This window comes from Tasmannia lanceolata, unplaced genomic scaffold (assembly GCF_043159265.1).
Source record: "Tasmannia lanceolata isolate RefF3 unplaced genomic scaffold, GAP_Taslan_0.1 ptg000008l, whole genome shotgun sequence".
Lineage (NCBI taxonomy): Eukaryota > Viridiplantae > Streptophyta > Magnoliopsida > Canellales > Winteraceae > Tasmannia > Tasmannia lanceolata.
Window position 1 is genome coordinate 20,072,994 of NW_027518685.1, and position 14,080 is coordinate 20,087,073.

General features: G+C 38.9%; 1 protein-coding gene across 2 annotated transcripts; it reads right to left on the bottom strand.

Annotated features, from left to right (window-relative positions):
- Window positions 1-589: 589 nt before the first annotated feature.
- On the bottom strand, window positions 590-12,475 carry LOC143884719 (uncharacterized). 2 transcript variants are annotated; one of them, XM_077388458.1, is made up of 4 exons: window positions 12,353-12,475; window positions 3,667-4,016; window positions 3,383-3,550; window positions 590-3,007 (listed from the first exon to the last, which is right to left on the bottom strand). In XM_077388458.1, exons 2-4 carry the CDS (start codon window positions 4,011-4,013, stop codon window positions 1,354-1,356), a joined length of 2,169 nt encoding a protein of 722 aa, XP_077244573.1. In that variant the 5' UTR covers window positions 4,014-4,016; window positions 12,353-12,475; the 3' UTR covers window positions 590-1,353. The 2 variants fall into 2 exon arrangements, with proteins under 2 accessions (XP_077244573.1, XP_077244575.1); XM_077388460.1 differs by lacking the exon at window positions 12,353-12,475 and having other exon boundaries at window positions 3,667-6,538.
- Between the last annotated feature and the right edge of the window lie 1,605 nt (window positions 12,476-14,080).

Below are 14,080 nucleotides of genomic sequence, written 5' to 3' on the forward strand. Positions count from 1 at the left end.
ATTGCACAGTTTGATCATAGCACTTGAATGTGAGCATTTTGCCTACTTTTTACTAACTATCTATTTGAATGCCATCTATAGAAAGTTAAAAGTGTGATTTTTCTTCTACTCATATCATCTCATATCACTTGCTTTCAGTTCTGTTTAACATGTTTAACCACCTCATTTTTACAAGGGTAAAAACAAGCAGTAAAAGTACAAGTGGGTTCCAACAGTTTGATAATCAAAACCATTTAACTGATGAGTCTAATAATTACCAAAAATCTGCTGCATTGAACACCCTAATCCCCATACTTGTTGGGATTTTGAGCCATCCAGTTTACATACTATGATAAGTAAGACCACCATACCCAACTGCTTCGTTTCTTTCTACGTAGAACGGGGCGTAAAACAAATTTTACCCCATGTTTAACCATTAAATTTGTTTTACACCCATTTTATGTTGAATGAAATAGAGCAGGAGAAAATCTTTTGGGAATGGCATTTCTCCAGTGAAAACATACAAAGAATGGTTTCTGAATCACTGAAAAAATGGCCACTCTTTTACCCGTCCTGAAAAAAATGGAGCAAAACACAATCTGATTTTACAAACATGAAGCCCAATCTTCTGCAGTCAATTGGAAAGGTTGATTGATCGAACCATCATAATAGTCCAGTTGATATAACAAAAAAAAAAAGGCCTATCCACAGTGACTCTTAACTAGATAACTGGCCCATATCACTGTTAAAACAGTGATTTATTGCTTCCTTAACCGTTATTGCCTCCATCTCTGCTCACACTGGACTAGCAATCTAATTAGCTAATCACTGAGCCCATCAAGCCTTGATAGCAACTTAATGAACTAAAGATACTATTCATTGTTTTGAAACATTTAAGTTGGTTCTTGAACATCACCCCCTTCGCCACTTATGTTCGCAGGCGGTGATTGGTGGTCAGGATTCAGTATCTTCCATTCGTCAAGGCAATCTCAGGGATGGACTACTTTGATGTTCATTGGGCAGATCAACGGTCCTGATCACATGATGGAATATGGACCCCACCGCAGCCCCAATGATCATGCAGTTGTAGTTTGGGGTGCAACTCTGGTCGATTTTTTGGGAATTTGGGTTGAGCTTTTACCATAAAATCAGGTTGGGTTCGGGTTGATTCCAATTCATTTTTTTAAGCAAAAGCTCAAGCCAACCCATCCCAAATTGCAACCCTAGCTGTGGTGCAGTGCAAAGATCACGGGCATTACTCTGATTTTTTTTAACATTAAATCAAACATACCTCATTGAACATTTCGATGGTCCCATGCAAATATGTTCGACTAAAGTGCCAAAACCTCCCCATCTTTGCGTCAATTCAAAGTTTCAAACCTTTGTGGTAAGAACATCTGCATTTTTATAATCTTTGAAAACAGGATTAATAAGCTGTGCGTAAGTTGCTCGATATCTGGCAAGCGTAAAGCAGTCATCACAGTAGTCATAAACATCTTCTCCACGACTTCGGATAGCTGCTATAGCATGAGAGCATGGCCACTTTTCGATTTGCCACCTACAACAAGAGCAGGATCTCCGTACAAGGTCCACTCTATGAGAACCACCCACATCAACAATTTCAAACACCGTTGGACTACACTGGTGCACATCGTACTCTAATGATGCTCTATCTTGACACCCCACATGGAATTGAGGCTCAGATGCTAGCCTTCCGGAGCAATCTAAACTCCGGCGATGCCGCTCAAGAAATGAATCCGCCATTTTCGCACGGATATACTCCATCATCGGAACAATTGATAAGTCTCGTGTCTCATCATCTACCCAAGCATCTAAGCCTCGTTTCTCGATGTCCCATGTGATTGTATATCTATCTACTTCAAGGTGTGATGCTGCCCAATACTCGGGTTTAATCACATTCAACAACCATTCGTATCCTTCTTGACATCGATCAAAGATTTTATACATCCAATCATAAAATTCAGGACGAGTTCCTGCATGAGCCGCTTTCACAAAAATTTCCCCCAACAAATCATGTTCATTATGCTTGTCAAACAATTGCAACCTTTCAAGAAGGTAAGTGTGAAGATACCCGTGATAGACGTCTGGAAAAAAGTTACTAACCGCCTCTAAAACGCCACCCTCTCTGTTTGATAAGATCGTCAGCTTTTTCTCTCTTCGTCCCAAAATACTCGCAAACCCCTCGCAGAACCACAACCAGCTCTCTCTGTTCTCCGCCTCAACAGCACCACACGCCACTGGAAACATTTCATTTTGTGCATCAATCCCCAAGGCGTAAAGTAACACGTACGGGCGTTTCATACATCTAGGAGAGGCTTTCATACAGACAAGTGGTCGGCACCCTTGCACGAACCCACGAACCGGAGCATCATATGCAGCAAATAGTCCGAAGGAGTCGCTTAACTTACAGAACCTTGCGACACTTCCTGGATTAGTTTTCTCTATTTCTTTACAATAGCCTCGAAGGGCATCAATAGTTTCCTCATGGCGTATTGCTTCCAATACCAACTCTCTAGCCCGGCGAGCTTTATGACCACTTAGTGTGATCCCAAATTCACGTTTTATGAGCCCAATAATTTCTCTTAGCGTATAATCCATAGAATGTGTTTCTCTTCGAGCCATGATGAAATCCGCAACCCATTTTCCACTAGCTTGTCGATGTCCGGCGGGGTTGACTGTGCTTGATATCGTGTCATGTTTACAAGTATGGTTTGAGTTCAAAGTTTTTATTTTGAAGGTAGACTTTCCACGAACCTCAGAAGCATGTATACGCCATGAACACTTATCATCAACACATGTTGCTGTAAAACGATAACGGCCTGTCCTGATTGGCTTGTATTCGAAATTGGAACGCAGAGCATACTCCCTCAGTACGTTTCGAAAGGTCGCTGCATCTGCAAACTCTTGACCAACTTCTAAAGTAAAAAGTGCAGTTGTTTGATTCCTCACATGTAAATCTGCCGGTGTTGCTTGAACGGTTCCATTATCACTATCGTGTATAGGATTACTGCAGAACAAAAATAAAAAGAGAAAACATATGTAAACTACACATGGAGCGCATAAAGACGTGACCATGGTTTAAATTTCGGCCGAAATTTCCACTTGGAAATTTCAGATTTCGTCCGGGACCGTCACACCGAAAGTACATAAATCCGAAATCGTTTTCCAAAATTTTACATGATTTAGGCCAAAACCGGAAAATTTCACAACCGAAACTGACACCGAAACCGGCATCTAAAACCATGACTCTAAGCAACTGAAAAAGAGATGTAATTTCTACTCCATACCTAGGATTACTGCAGAATGAAAATATAAAGAGCAAAAGAGAGAAAACATAAGTAAACTACAAAGCAAATAAAGATTAGTAATTCCGATTCTATACCTAGGACTTCTAATGGGAATTGATGCAGTTGAAATGTTTTCAGTATGAGCTCTCAGTTGGAAAGCCGTGGAGGTTTGATTCCTCCCATCTAAATTAGCTGTATTGGCTAGATTTCCCCGGTCTAAATCCCTTGCTATTTCTTGAATGGATCCATTATCAGCATCTCGTCTAGATTATCAAGGAAAACAAACAAATGTAGATCACATAACAAATTTATTAGGGGAGCATAAGTAAATTATATAAAATGAAACTGCAGAAATACAAACAAATGTCATATTTAATACCTGGGAGTTGGAGCGGGGATTGAAAGGCTTTCGGCTGCAGAAACAAAGATCTCAACTGGACTGGATCCTTGAGGGAATATTTGCATCATATTGCGTACATCACCGTCATTTTCAATAGATACGAAAGGCGAATCCAATTGTAGGTTAGGATACTTGTACTTAACGTTGATGATAATGTTGGGTAGTGACATGCAAGTCTCATACACCTTGGACAAAAGATCAATATAACGGGCATTGCGATGAATAAAGGTAAGACGTGTCTTGCCTCCTTTGTAATAAACCTTGCCAGCATCACAAACAAAGTCACCCCCAAAGGCACAGAGTAATGGCACCATATTTGCAGACATTGACTGTGGATCATTCAACGAACTGAAAGCATGATTGCCTATCCATGGTGATGGTGCAAACTGTATACTAAAATTTGTAAGATAGTTCTTCTTATCCTTTTTGCATTTCTTCCCTTCAATCTCTACACTCTTATCTTAGTTTTACCCTATGATTTGGCCAACACTTTGAATTTCTTGTTGACACACGTGTCGTGTCGTGTCCGACACGACACCTGTGTCCACACTCCTTTAGACACTTTTAAATGTACTGCTTAAGTTTTAGTAACTTTATATGTATGCATGTGTATGAGTATGCTACTATTTCTAGATTTTTTAGGATTGCCATGTCAGATACCTCATATCCGTGTCAAAACTTGGCATACGAATCTGTATCCACAAATCATGATTATATGTACTTTCTATTTTATCCGTGTCCCCGATTCTAAATTTTGGAAGTTTGCCGTGTCCGACACTCCGTGTCCGTGTCGACACGCGACACCCGTGTCCGTGTCCACAAATCATAGGTTTTACCAGTTTTCAGTATTAAAACTTGGATCAAAAGTTTTGACTTAGTTTTAATGGCACAGCGCATTAATAAGTGACGCGATTCTGCCTGGTTTTCAGATTTAATATTTCCTGAACGGATGTACCATATGCCGTGGAAACTGTACTTGCCTTGTCCGGCTGAAAATTGAAACCCCGCACCAATGGAGAGAGGGTATTGTTCGATAGTGTTAAGGACAAAAAATAAAACTTCAATTTTAGTCTGAAAATGAGTCCCCACAGAAGTTTAAGTACTTTATAGAAGTTTATGGAAGTCGATAAAAATCTTGTGAAAGTCGTGCAAGTTTATGGAAATCCATAGAAACAATGGAAACTTGAGATGATACTTCGGGAAATGCTAGAATAAGCACAAATACACATTTAAAACTCATCACATAAGCAAGATAGTCACCCATAATGGTTTAACAAGATCAGATACATAGCCCATGTCAGAAATAGTAAGGTTCATTCCAAACATATTTCACATATTTTCAAAGAAAATTGTAGTGTCAATTCTTTTACTTTTCAACTCATCTTATTAATGCATTGGGAATTAATATTTTCTGGGTATAGTGTTTTTTGTTATGTGAGTAGATAAGAAGGAATCAATGTTCGGATTTTGGTGGACAGGTGCCGGCTGTAACCAACATGTGTCAGCCGAAGTTTAAACCATTGTTAGGAGTGTCTCGAAGGAGGAAAATAAAGAAAGAATGAAAAGGTAGGCCAAAGAAAGCAATTTTTACACAAAGAAAAAAGGGGTGGTATCTCATCTTTGCAAACATCACAAACCACAAAGCCCTTTCTTGAAGAGAATATCAAAGAAAAATAGAAAGGTATATTGCGAGAACAAAAGCATTTTCCCCATTGGTAAGCCGCATAGAATGGACATCCAGGATTCAAACTTAACTAGAAAATAGAAAGAAAGCCAGGTTTCATGTTTATGTTATACACTATCTTATGATCAATTTGGAGAAAGGAGCATAGTAACAACTACTTTGGTTGCATTTGAAGAGACTGAGAATACACTAACCCCAAACTGAATGCAACTAAGCAGAAGTTTTCAAAGAAGAAGATTGGGGAAGCAGACTTCGAGATGAAAAGGTATAAGGTTTCACACCTTGATGATTTTTGCATTTCACTCTTTCATGTTTGATGGGAATTTATGAAACAAATATGTAATGGCCTTCTTTAAGGAGTTTTATGAGAGTGCTCGGCTTGACAAGAGGAACAATGCCAGTTTTATAACACTTGTACAAAATAAGGATGACACAGAGGAGCTAGAAGTCTTTAAACCAATCAGGCTGGTGGAGGGTGTACAAAAATCCTAGCATAAGATATTTCAAAAAAAAAAAAAAATACTAGCATAATGGTTACCAATAAGGTTGTGGAGAGTGATTGATTCTACTATCTTGCGACCTCAAGGAGCCTTAAAACATAGGTGATGATATAAGATAGTGCGCGCTGATGCCCACGAATGCATACAGTCACCACGGAGTCAGAGGAGACGGTTTTCAAGATTGACTTGGAAGAACCTTATGATAGGGTGGATTGGGACTTTTTCAACTATGTGTTGAGGGTGGGCTGCGAGCAAAAATGACACAAAGGGTGAAGGATGGGTGGTTTTCTGTTCTTGTAATCAGCATCCCAAAAGTACTCTTGAAAGCTGAAGGGGGTTAAGAAAAGGCGATCCCCTATTTCCCTTTTATATATTAAGGTGGCAAAAGCACTTAGGCTGGTGGAGAAAGGCAGACAATAGAGTCTTAATAGAGGAGCTCAGTGATGACCGGTCAGAATTGGAAGTTATCCACTTGAAATATATTGAGAGCACTTAGTTAGCCCTAGGGCAATTGTATTTTGCTGAACAGCTGCGCCTGGCAAGATTTTGACTAGAATCACTTGATTTACCGTAGCTGGAGAGTCCCCAATAGATGCATCATGTTTTAGCAAATGAGAGAACTTTGGATCGCCTATGTTGTGGAATTCTATCTTACCATTGTTCAAATGGGTATTTTGTTTTTTCTTTTTTTAAGAAAGGTTAAATTTTATTAAAAATAATAAAAATACAATACAAGCAGAAGGGGGGGGTGTCCACTGAACGAGAAAAACCAGATTTCAAAGTTGGCATTTCAACCACACAATTATATCCTTGCAAATGCCATGGTATTTCCTTCGCAATGAACATGAGTAAAAGAAACCTTGAAAAATCTAGGCAGACACATCCAAATCTCTTGGAGAAGGCTGCCTCTAAACCTTCAAGGAGGGGGCTCTATTCCCAAAGCCACGAGATGGTGACACTAGAATCACCCTCAATCCAAACTTCAGATAAGTTGAAATCAAATACCTTTCAGATATCAGAGGGCCTTTGGGGGCAAGCATAGCCCATTCTAATGGCAAACCAGTCAGTAACAATATCCAACAATAGAATACCAACAAAAAAAGAAAGAACTAGAATACCATTCTATCCGGATTTGGAATGTCTTGGCCTCTTGGGTATTTTCATCCAAGCTTTCAGATCTTTTGGAAGGATGGTCAATGGTACCTTGGAAGAAAAAAGGAAAAGTGCTTTGGAACGTTTCCCTCTTAGCAATCCTGTGGATCCTATGGAAAGAAAGAAACTCTCGAGTCTTTGAAGGTGTTGCTAAGTCCCCTCATTTTTTATTTATTAAGGTGATAGCATTGATTATAGCATGGGTGAGAATCCTTCGTTCTTTTTGCTTCGTCTTGGCCTTCGATCTATGGGAGGGTTGGAAAGAGGTGTGCTCTAGCGTAGAAAAGCGTCCATTGATTGTTCAAGATTGAGAGGCTCTAGCGAATGGGTTGCTAAAGCTAAACTTTGATGGCTCTTGTATGGGTAACCCCGGTCTAGTAGGCATAAGTGGTGTCCTAATAGACTCAAATGGCGACATGATCTGGGCCTATTGGGATAGCAGACGCAAGCGAGGCAGAAGTTAGAGCCGTCCATCAGGGAATAAAGTGTTTGACCAAAGATTGTATGGATAAGGTAATAGTTGAGGGAGACTACATGAATGTCATCCGGTGGCTTAGTGGATCAATTGTCCCTCCTTGGAGATTCGCCCAGTTCTTTGACGAGATTCAAGATCGGGTGGAAGGGTTGACAATCATATTTAAACATACCAGAAGGTCCGCTAATAGAAAGACTTGCTTGGGATGACTCTGCCACTCAGGCTTTGGGGCATGTTGATGATATTATAGTCATTGGAAATGGTAACCGTGAGATTCAGAAGCTTAAAAATTTACTAAAAGAAAACTTTCTTGCGAAAGGCCATGAAGAACTTAGAACAAGAGGCTACAAAAGAAGTGTCAGATAACTCACTTTTCACCAAACACATCACCTGGTGTGACTCTGGCTTTGGGGCATGTTGATGATATTATAGTCATTTCAAATGGTAGTCGTGAGATTCACAAGCTTAAAAATTGACTAAGTTGGCCATATTCGAAGTTCCATACTGAGAGATTCAGAAGCTTTAAAATTGACTACCAGATGATATTTCTTGGGCATAGAGATAAAAAGATCAATGAGAGAATGCTCAATGCAAAAGAAGTACAGTACAGATCTCCTCAACAAATTCTAGATGATGAAATGTAAAGCGATTAGCACCTCAACAATCTACAACAAGAAGGCAAGTGGCAAAGAAAGAAACAAAGTCAAACATCCTCTTATTTAGCAGATTATGGTTGGAGTACTACAATATCTTACGGTAATCAGACCTGATATTACGTATGTAGTAAATTTTTATCTGTCGCTACGCTACGTGAAGAAAGCTCCTGCCAACAGTAAGCCAATGTCAATCAACCTGTTTATGTTGATGAATTTCGAGAACTTCATCATACATGTAATATTTGATCTTTCATTTTTCCTACAGAGTAATCTTGTATTTTGGTAGGTAAGCTCATTGAATCTCCGACCTCCAGGTTTAAGAACAAAGCCTTAACCACTGGGATCGAACATCCGACCTGCAGAGTAATCTTTTTTTTTTAAAATGATCTGCAGAGTAATCTTATTAGTATTAATGCCAGCCCCTGACTCCCCAACCCAAACACTAAGGTTCTAGTCATCACCTTCTCACTCCATTCAGCTCCTCCCACCACCTGCTATGAATCCGCAAGTTTGTTGAGCCAGAAACAGTATTCAAGACGCAACTTAAGTTCCCATGTTTCATAGATAACAAAACAAACACAGAGAATCTCCCACAGACCACATCCATTGCGAGGCCCTCTGGATTCCAAATACGATAATCCCACATGTGGTCTCATTTATTGGTAGATCAACCCATTCTTTGCTTTTATTTCCCCCGTGTAGCTCGCTGCATATTAGATTCCTAAATAAGTCAATCACTCTGCCCTCCTCTTCTCAATTCTCCCTAAGCCATTGATATTCCTAGAAACTATCCTAACGACAATAAGAATCGATTCCCCTTCTGACTATTGCATCGCCCACCTCCAACTTTGTTTACTGACGTGCATCCGCATTTAACACATGAAGATATGCTTCTTCTTTTTTTGGTTATAGTACAAAAGATTAACTGATGTCATCTTCAACAGCTTAAGCTTTTGGAGAAATTGATTGTTTCACATGGTATCAGAGCTTTTTTCCGAAGTAGTGAAGTATCAATAACAACAACAAAAAAAAAAGGGAAAAAGAAGGCAAACCATAGTGGGTTTGTGGAGCCGCCACCACCACCATCCTCCTAGTGCTGCTGCCATCACCACCATCCTCCTTTTTGCCGCCACCAATCCCATCCTAGAAGATCCGCCCCCCCACCCCCATTTCATTACCGCCCCAACCCCCCACTTCCAGATCTGCCATCCCACCCACCAAATACATTTTCCGCGCCAACGCCCCAATTCCATATCTGTCGCCCTCACCCCTCTATAGAACTGCCGCCCGCTTCTCCCGCCGACAGGATAGCAACTACATGTTATCGTACCTTTGGTGGAGTAAACTTAGTCTCTTGGAAATGCAAAAAGCAGGAAGTGGTGGCTAGATCCAGTGCTGAAGCAGAGTATAGAGCTTTGGCGCATATATGTGGAGAGTTGACCATGGTTGAGGTCGTTTTTGTCTGAGAATGGCTTTCCTTCTTCATCTCCAGCATCGTTATCTTGCGATAATAAGGGAGACGTTCATATTGCTTCAAATCCAATCTTTCATGAGAGGACGAAGCACATTGAGGTGGATTGCCACTTCATTCGTGAAAAGATTCAGAAAGGGAAATGCATAATGTGTCCACTAGATCAAGAGACCAAGTGGCTGACGTGTTTACTAAACCACTAGGCAGAGCGAGGTTGAATGATATATGTACCAAGCTAGGGTTGTATGATATATACACCCCAGCTTGAGGGGGAGTGTTAGAAGAAGCGGTGTAATTTATATACCCGGTTAGGGGTATTTTTGATATTTCACATGTAACCCTAGTCACACATATATAATACACTGAATGAGAAGGAGAGCTATTCTTCTTTCTTCTCTTTCTTCTCCTCCTCTCTTCTTCTTCTCTCCAATGGAACTTCGAATATGGCCAACATTTTTCAATAGCATGTAGCTGCCTTTTTTCCAACTCTTCTAAGTAGCTAAGCTCATCGCTTATCCCACTTCCATGACCTCCTTTAGTACTTGGTTCTCAATTGACTGTTCAACTTCAAACCCAGATAGAAATTCAGATCAAGAAGAAACTTCTGACAAAATGGTTCTTGCCCATTCCATTTTCTCATTTTTGAACATCCGTCCCCATTTTCCCTCTTCATCCAAAATGCCTTTAGAACTACATTTATCTTCACTGACACCAAACACAGTCTAAATGGCCATTGATATCTCCTTAAGGTTGCATCCTTCCCAAATTCAGAAGAAGCAAAATTAAAGGAATCTTTATCCCTCCAATTGTTGCCATCGTCTATTGTGTTAGGTTTCTCCGTGAAAACGATAAAGAGATAACAATCTCCCTTTTCCGCCTCATCGTTACCAAGCACATGCTCAATTCCATCGCTCCATTCCTTGGAACTGTCCTTAAAAGGCTCCTAAATTGGTATACAAAAATAACAAATAGATTGTCAACCTAGTTGGGGGTCCTAGGGACAACCATACACTATGCCTGAAAGAAGTACAACCTGTTTTTTTATGTAACTCCACATGCTTTGAAATAACCACCACTAAATATGGCCTCGACTTCTTTCCTCCTTTCCCCTCTGTATAAATGTATATTCTTGTGTAACTCCTCCCAAACAGACGAGCCTTACCCTTAGCTTTGCCAAAATTTCCCCACATTCCAAGCTCCCTTCCATTCCCTTTACGATAGTTGTCTCACCAAAGGTCATGGGCCTCGGCAATTGACCACATCACCCTTTGAAGCATGTCTGGGTGGTAGCTGAAAACAATCCGCCTTTCTTGGATGTCTTGTCTTTTCTCATCCGCACAAAAAAGAAAGTGATTGATCATTGTATTTCTATGACTACGACCAATCACGCCATACCATGCTAAACACTGATGATTGTTTCCCAAAAGTAGAGGAGCCACCACAACCATTGTTTTCAAAATCTTACAATTTACAATTCAAATCAAATCTTATGGATTATGATTAGAATTCCATGAATGAATCTTGTTATTTTCGATTGAATCTTACGATTCGATCTTAAATCCTATGATTTATACGATTCATGCGATTTTTTGTTTTTGGAATGGCAATAGCAATTTTATAGACGAAACTAATTCTCACCAACTGTCCACTCCAATCACTGGTGATTCTAACGGAAAAAACAACAGATGTGCAAAGTGGAAACTAAAGCAAACTACCAATTGCGGTATAGTTGAAGGGCTATAATTTTTTCCCACCGCCACATCTAAGGGACTTTTTAATTCTTTTTACCATTTTTTGTAAAAATAAAACTTTCAAACCACACAGAGAAACCATCTTTTATAAAATACCCAAACTCAAAGGAAGCAAGAACAAATGGAGAAGAAGGGGCTATTAGGTTATTTGGGATGATATGAGGGATACAATAAGGGCATTTCTTAATTTATAGTGTCAATTAGAGAATTTCATAAAGAACACAGATTGTGATTCTATTACATATAAATACAACTTAAGTTCTGGTAATTTGGTATGGTAAAAGAGCATTAAATGGTTAATGATATTTCGTTATTAATTTTGTAAGTGAGGGTTCGTTTAAAAAGGGACTCAGTGTACTCCTTTTGCATTATTAAAATCATGGATTTGCTTCTTCTTTTTTAAACTTGAAGATGTGGTAAACTACCATAAACCCCTCATAATGTTGGGTTGCCAATACCTCAAACATAGATGTAAAGGTTTCACCATTCAATTGGAATTTTTACCCACTTATCAGTGTTATTATCTAGTTTGTGTGAAATATGAGATTGGTGAAGGCAAGGAAAAAGAAAGAAAGGGAAAGATAGATCATAATACATAGAGGAAATTAATGGGAAATAAGCATTAGAGGCCCTAAACAACATAGACAAAAAACGAAATTTTGGGAAATTTTGAAGCTTTATACTCTCCATCTTTTCTATCTGCTTGTAAAAGTCAGTGGCTAAAAATTTCCATTTTTTTCTTCTATAATATATTCTTCTACCCATTTTTTGCCCACAGTCAAAAAGGTGAAAGGGTTTTGATGGAGCTAATGAGAGAAAAAGAATCCATAAAACCCAATAACATATGGGCTTAATATGTATAAAAAATAACTCTAATAAGCAAAGGAAAAAAAACCCAAATAAGAACACAGAAAACCCTAATGATTTCTTTTATCAACAGTGATAAATCTGGAGGAAAGACAGATAAAGATCATACCAGTGGGAGTTTCAATCGAACATGCAACACTGATGAGAGAGAGAGAGACCAGTTGTTCTAAACCCCCTACTTTCTCTTTCATCAATATATAAAGGGTAGTGATATATTCGACCAATTTTGTTTACTTGGGACAACCTCGTCCAGTGCATTTATGACTACTCTTTTACACTAGAAGGGGCTGTCTGATGGAGTAAATTGGGAGGTGAATACATCATTTACCTATATAAAATGTTGTAAATATTGGTGGGGCCTATCAATCAATGGTTCTAATCATCCAAAGCTAATGATTTTAGCCGTAATTTTATTTGTTAAGGTTTTTTAGTTAAAATAAGGGCAGTGATAAATCGACCCCCAAAATGATAAATCGACTTCCCATGTGTCTATCTCTCTCCTCTTTCTCTCTCTAACCCAGAGGAGAGAGAAAGACACATGGGGAGTCGATTTATCACTCCCCTAAAATAAACAAAAACTTCTGCAAATGGGAATGCTGCAAAACTATGCCACCAAATACTTCGTTCACTACATTTGGAATTTTTGATAGGGAAATGATACCAGCATAACAATATTTTGATATTTTTGCTAACACATCTTGTCTTTTAGTATTTAAAGAGCTGTCGAAAGGTTATTAAACTCCCCAGAAAGCTTTCACGAGCTAATTAAAGAAGAAAAGACAGTTGGGTTTGTGCAAATGTCAAAATATTGTTGTGCTGATATTAGAAACATGTTGGTTTGACACTGTTATATTGGCCTAGGCTTGGGTTATTATCATTTGGATTGTTGGTTGGGATTTTTGTATTTTGTTTTTTTTTTCTTTTGGAATTTTTTATTTATTGAGTGATCCAACCTGGGGGGTGCAAATCGGATCGATTTTTGAAAATTCCGGTTCATCTTTTACTAAAACCAGGTTGGGTACGGATTGATTCCAATTCATTGTTTTAAGCAAAAGCTCAACACGGCCCTACGCATTTTGCACCCTTAAATTCTAACCTCGTGTACATTCTCCATCTATAAGTAGGGCATGCCCCTATCATTTGGCATGGTTATTTTTTCCTAGTTAGTTCTTTGATTAAGGTTAGGTGATCCCTTCATTTTTTTCACTTTCATCTACAATAATGAAGTCTGAGGTCCAAGAAATGTGAAAGAGATATTGGATTTCAACTCTTTTTTATGATATCTGTGGATAATTTATCTCATTTGAGCCGTGAATGACCCCGCGCCAATCGGTACTTACACTTCATTAAGTCCAAGGAGACATAATCTGTTGTCCAAATCGTGTTGATGCAGTCGCATTCGTTAATAGAACCCGACAATCGTGTTGATTTCTGGGCTCTGTTTTGATAAGCATGTGCTCCAGTTTTTGTCGTGTAGTATTTAAAGGGCTGTCAGAGGAATATTACGGTTCTCAAAAAGCTCTTAAAGCCCTTTAAATGCTGCATGACAAACATGTGGAGAGCATGTTTATCAAAACATTGGAGCGCTGAAATCATTTCCCAAAAATCAAATGGGAAAATTAAATTTTGCACTAATGGATGAGGAACTTTATATGCCTTGTGTATGTGTATTAAGAGGAGAGAGGACTTATATCTTATTTATAGTAAGAACCTAATAAAAGGTTCCCATTGTAGACTCCTAATAAGATAAAACAACAAACCCTGCAATGCCACTCTGCATATTTCACAAGTGTTGAGACAATACAGGTGCAACAAAACTTATAAACGTCTATTATTA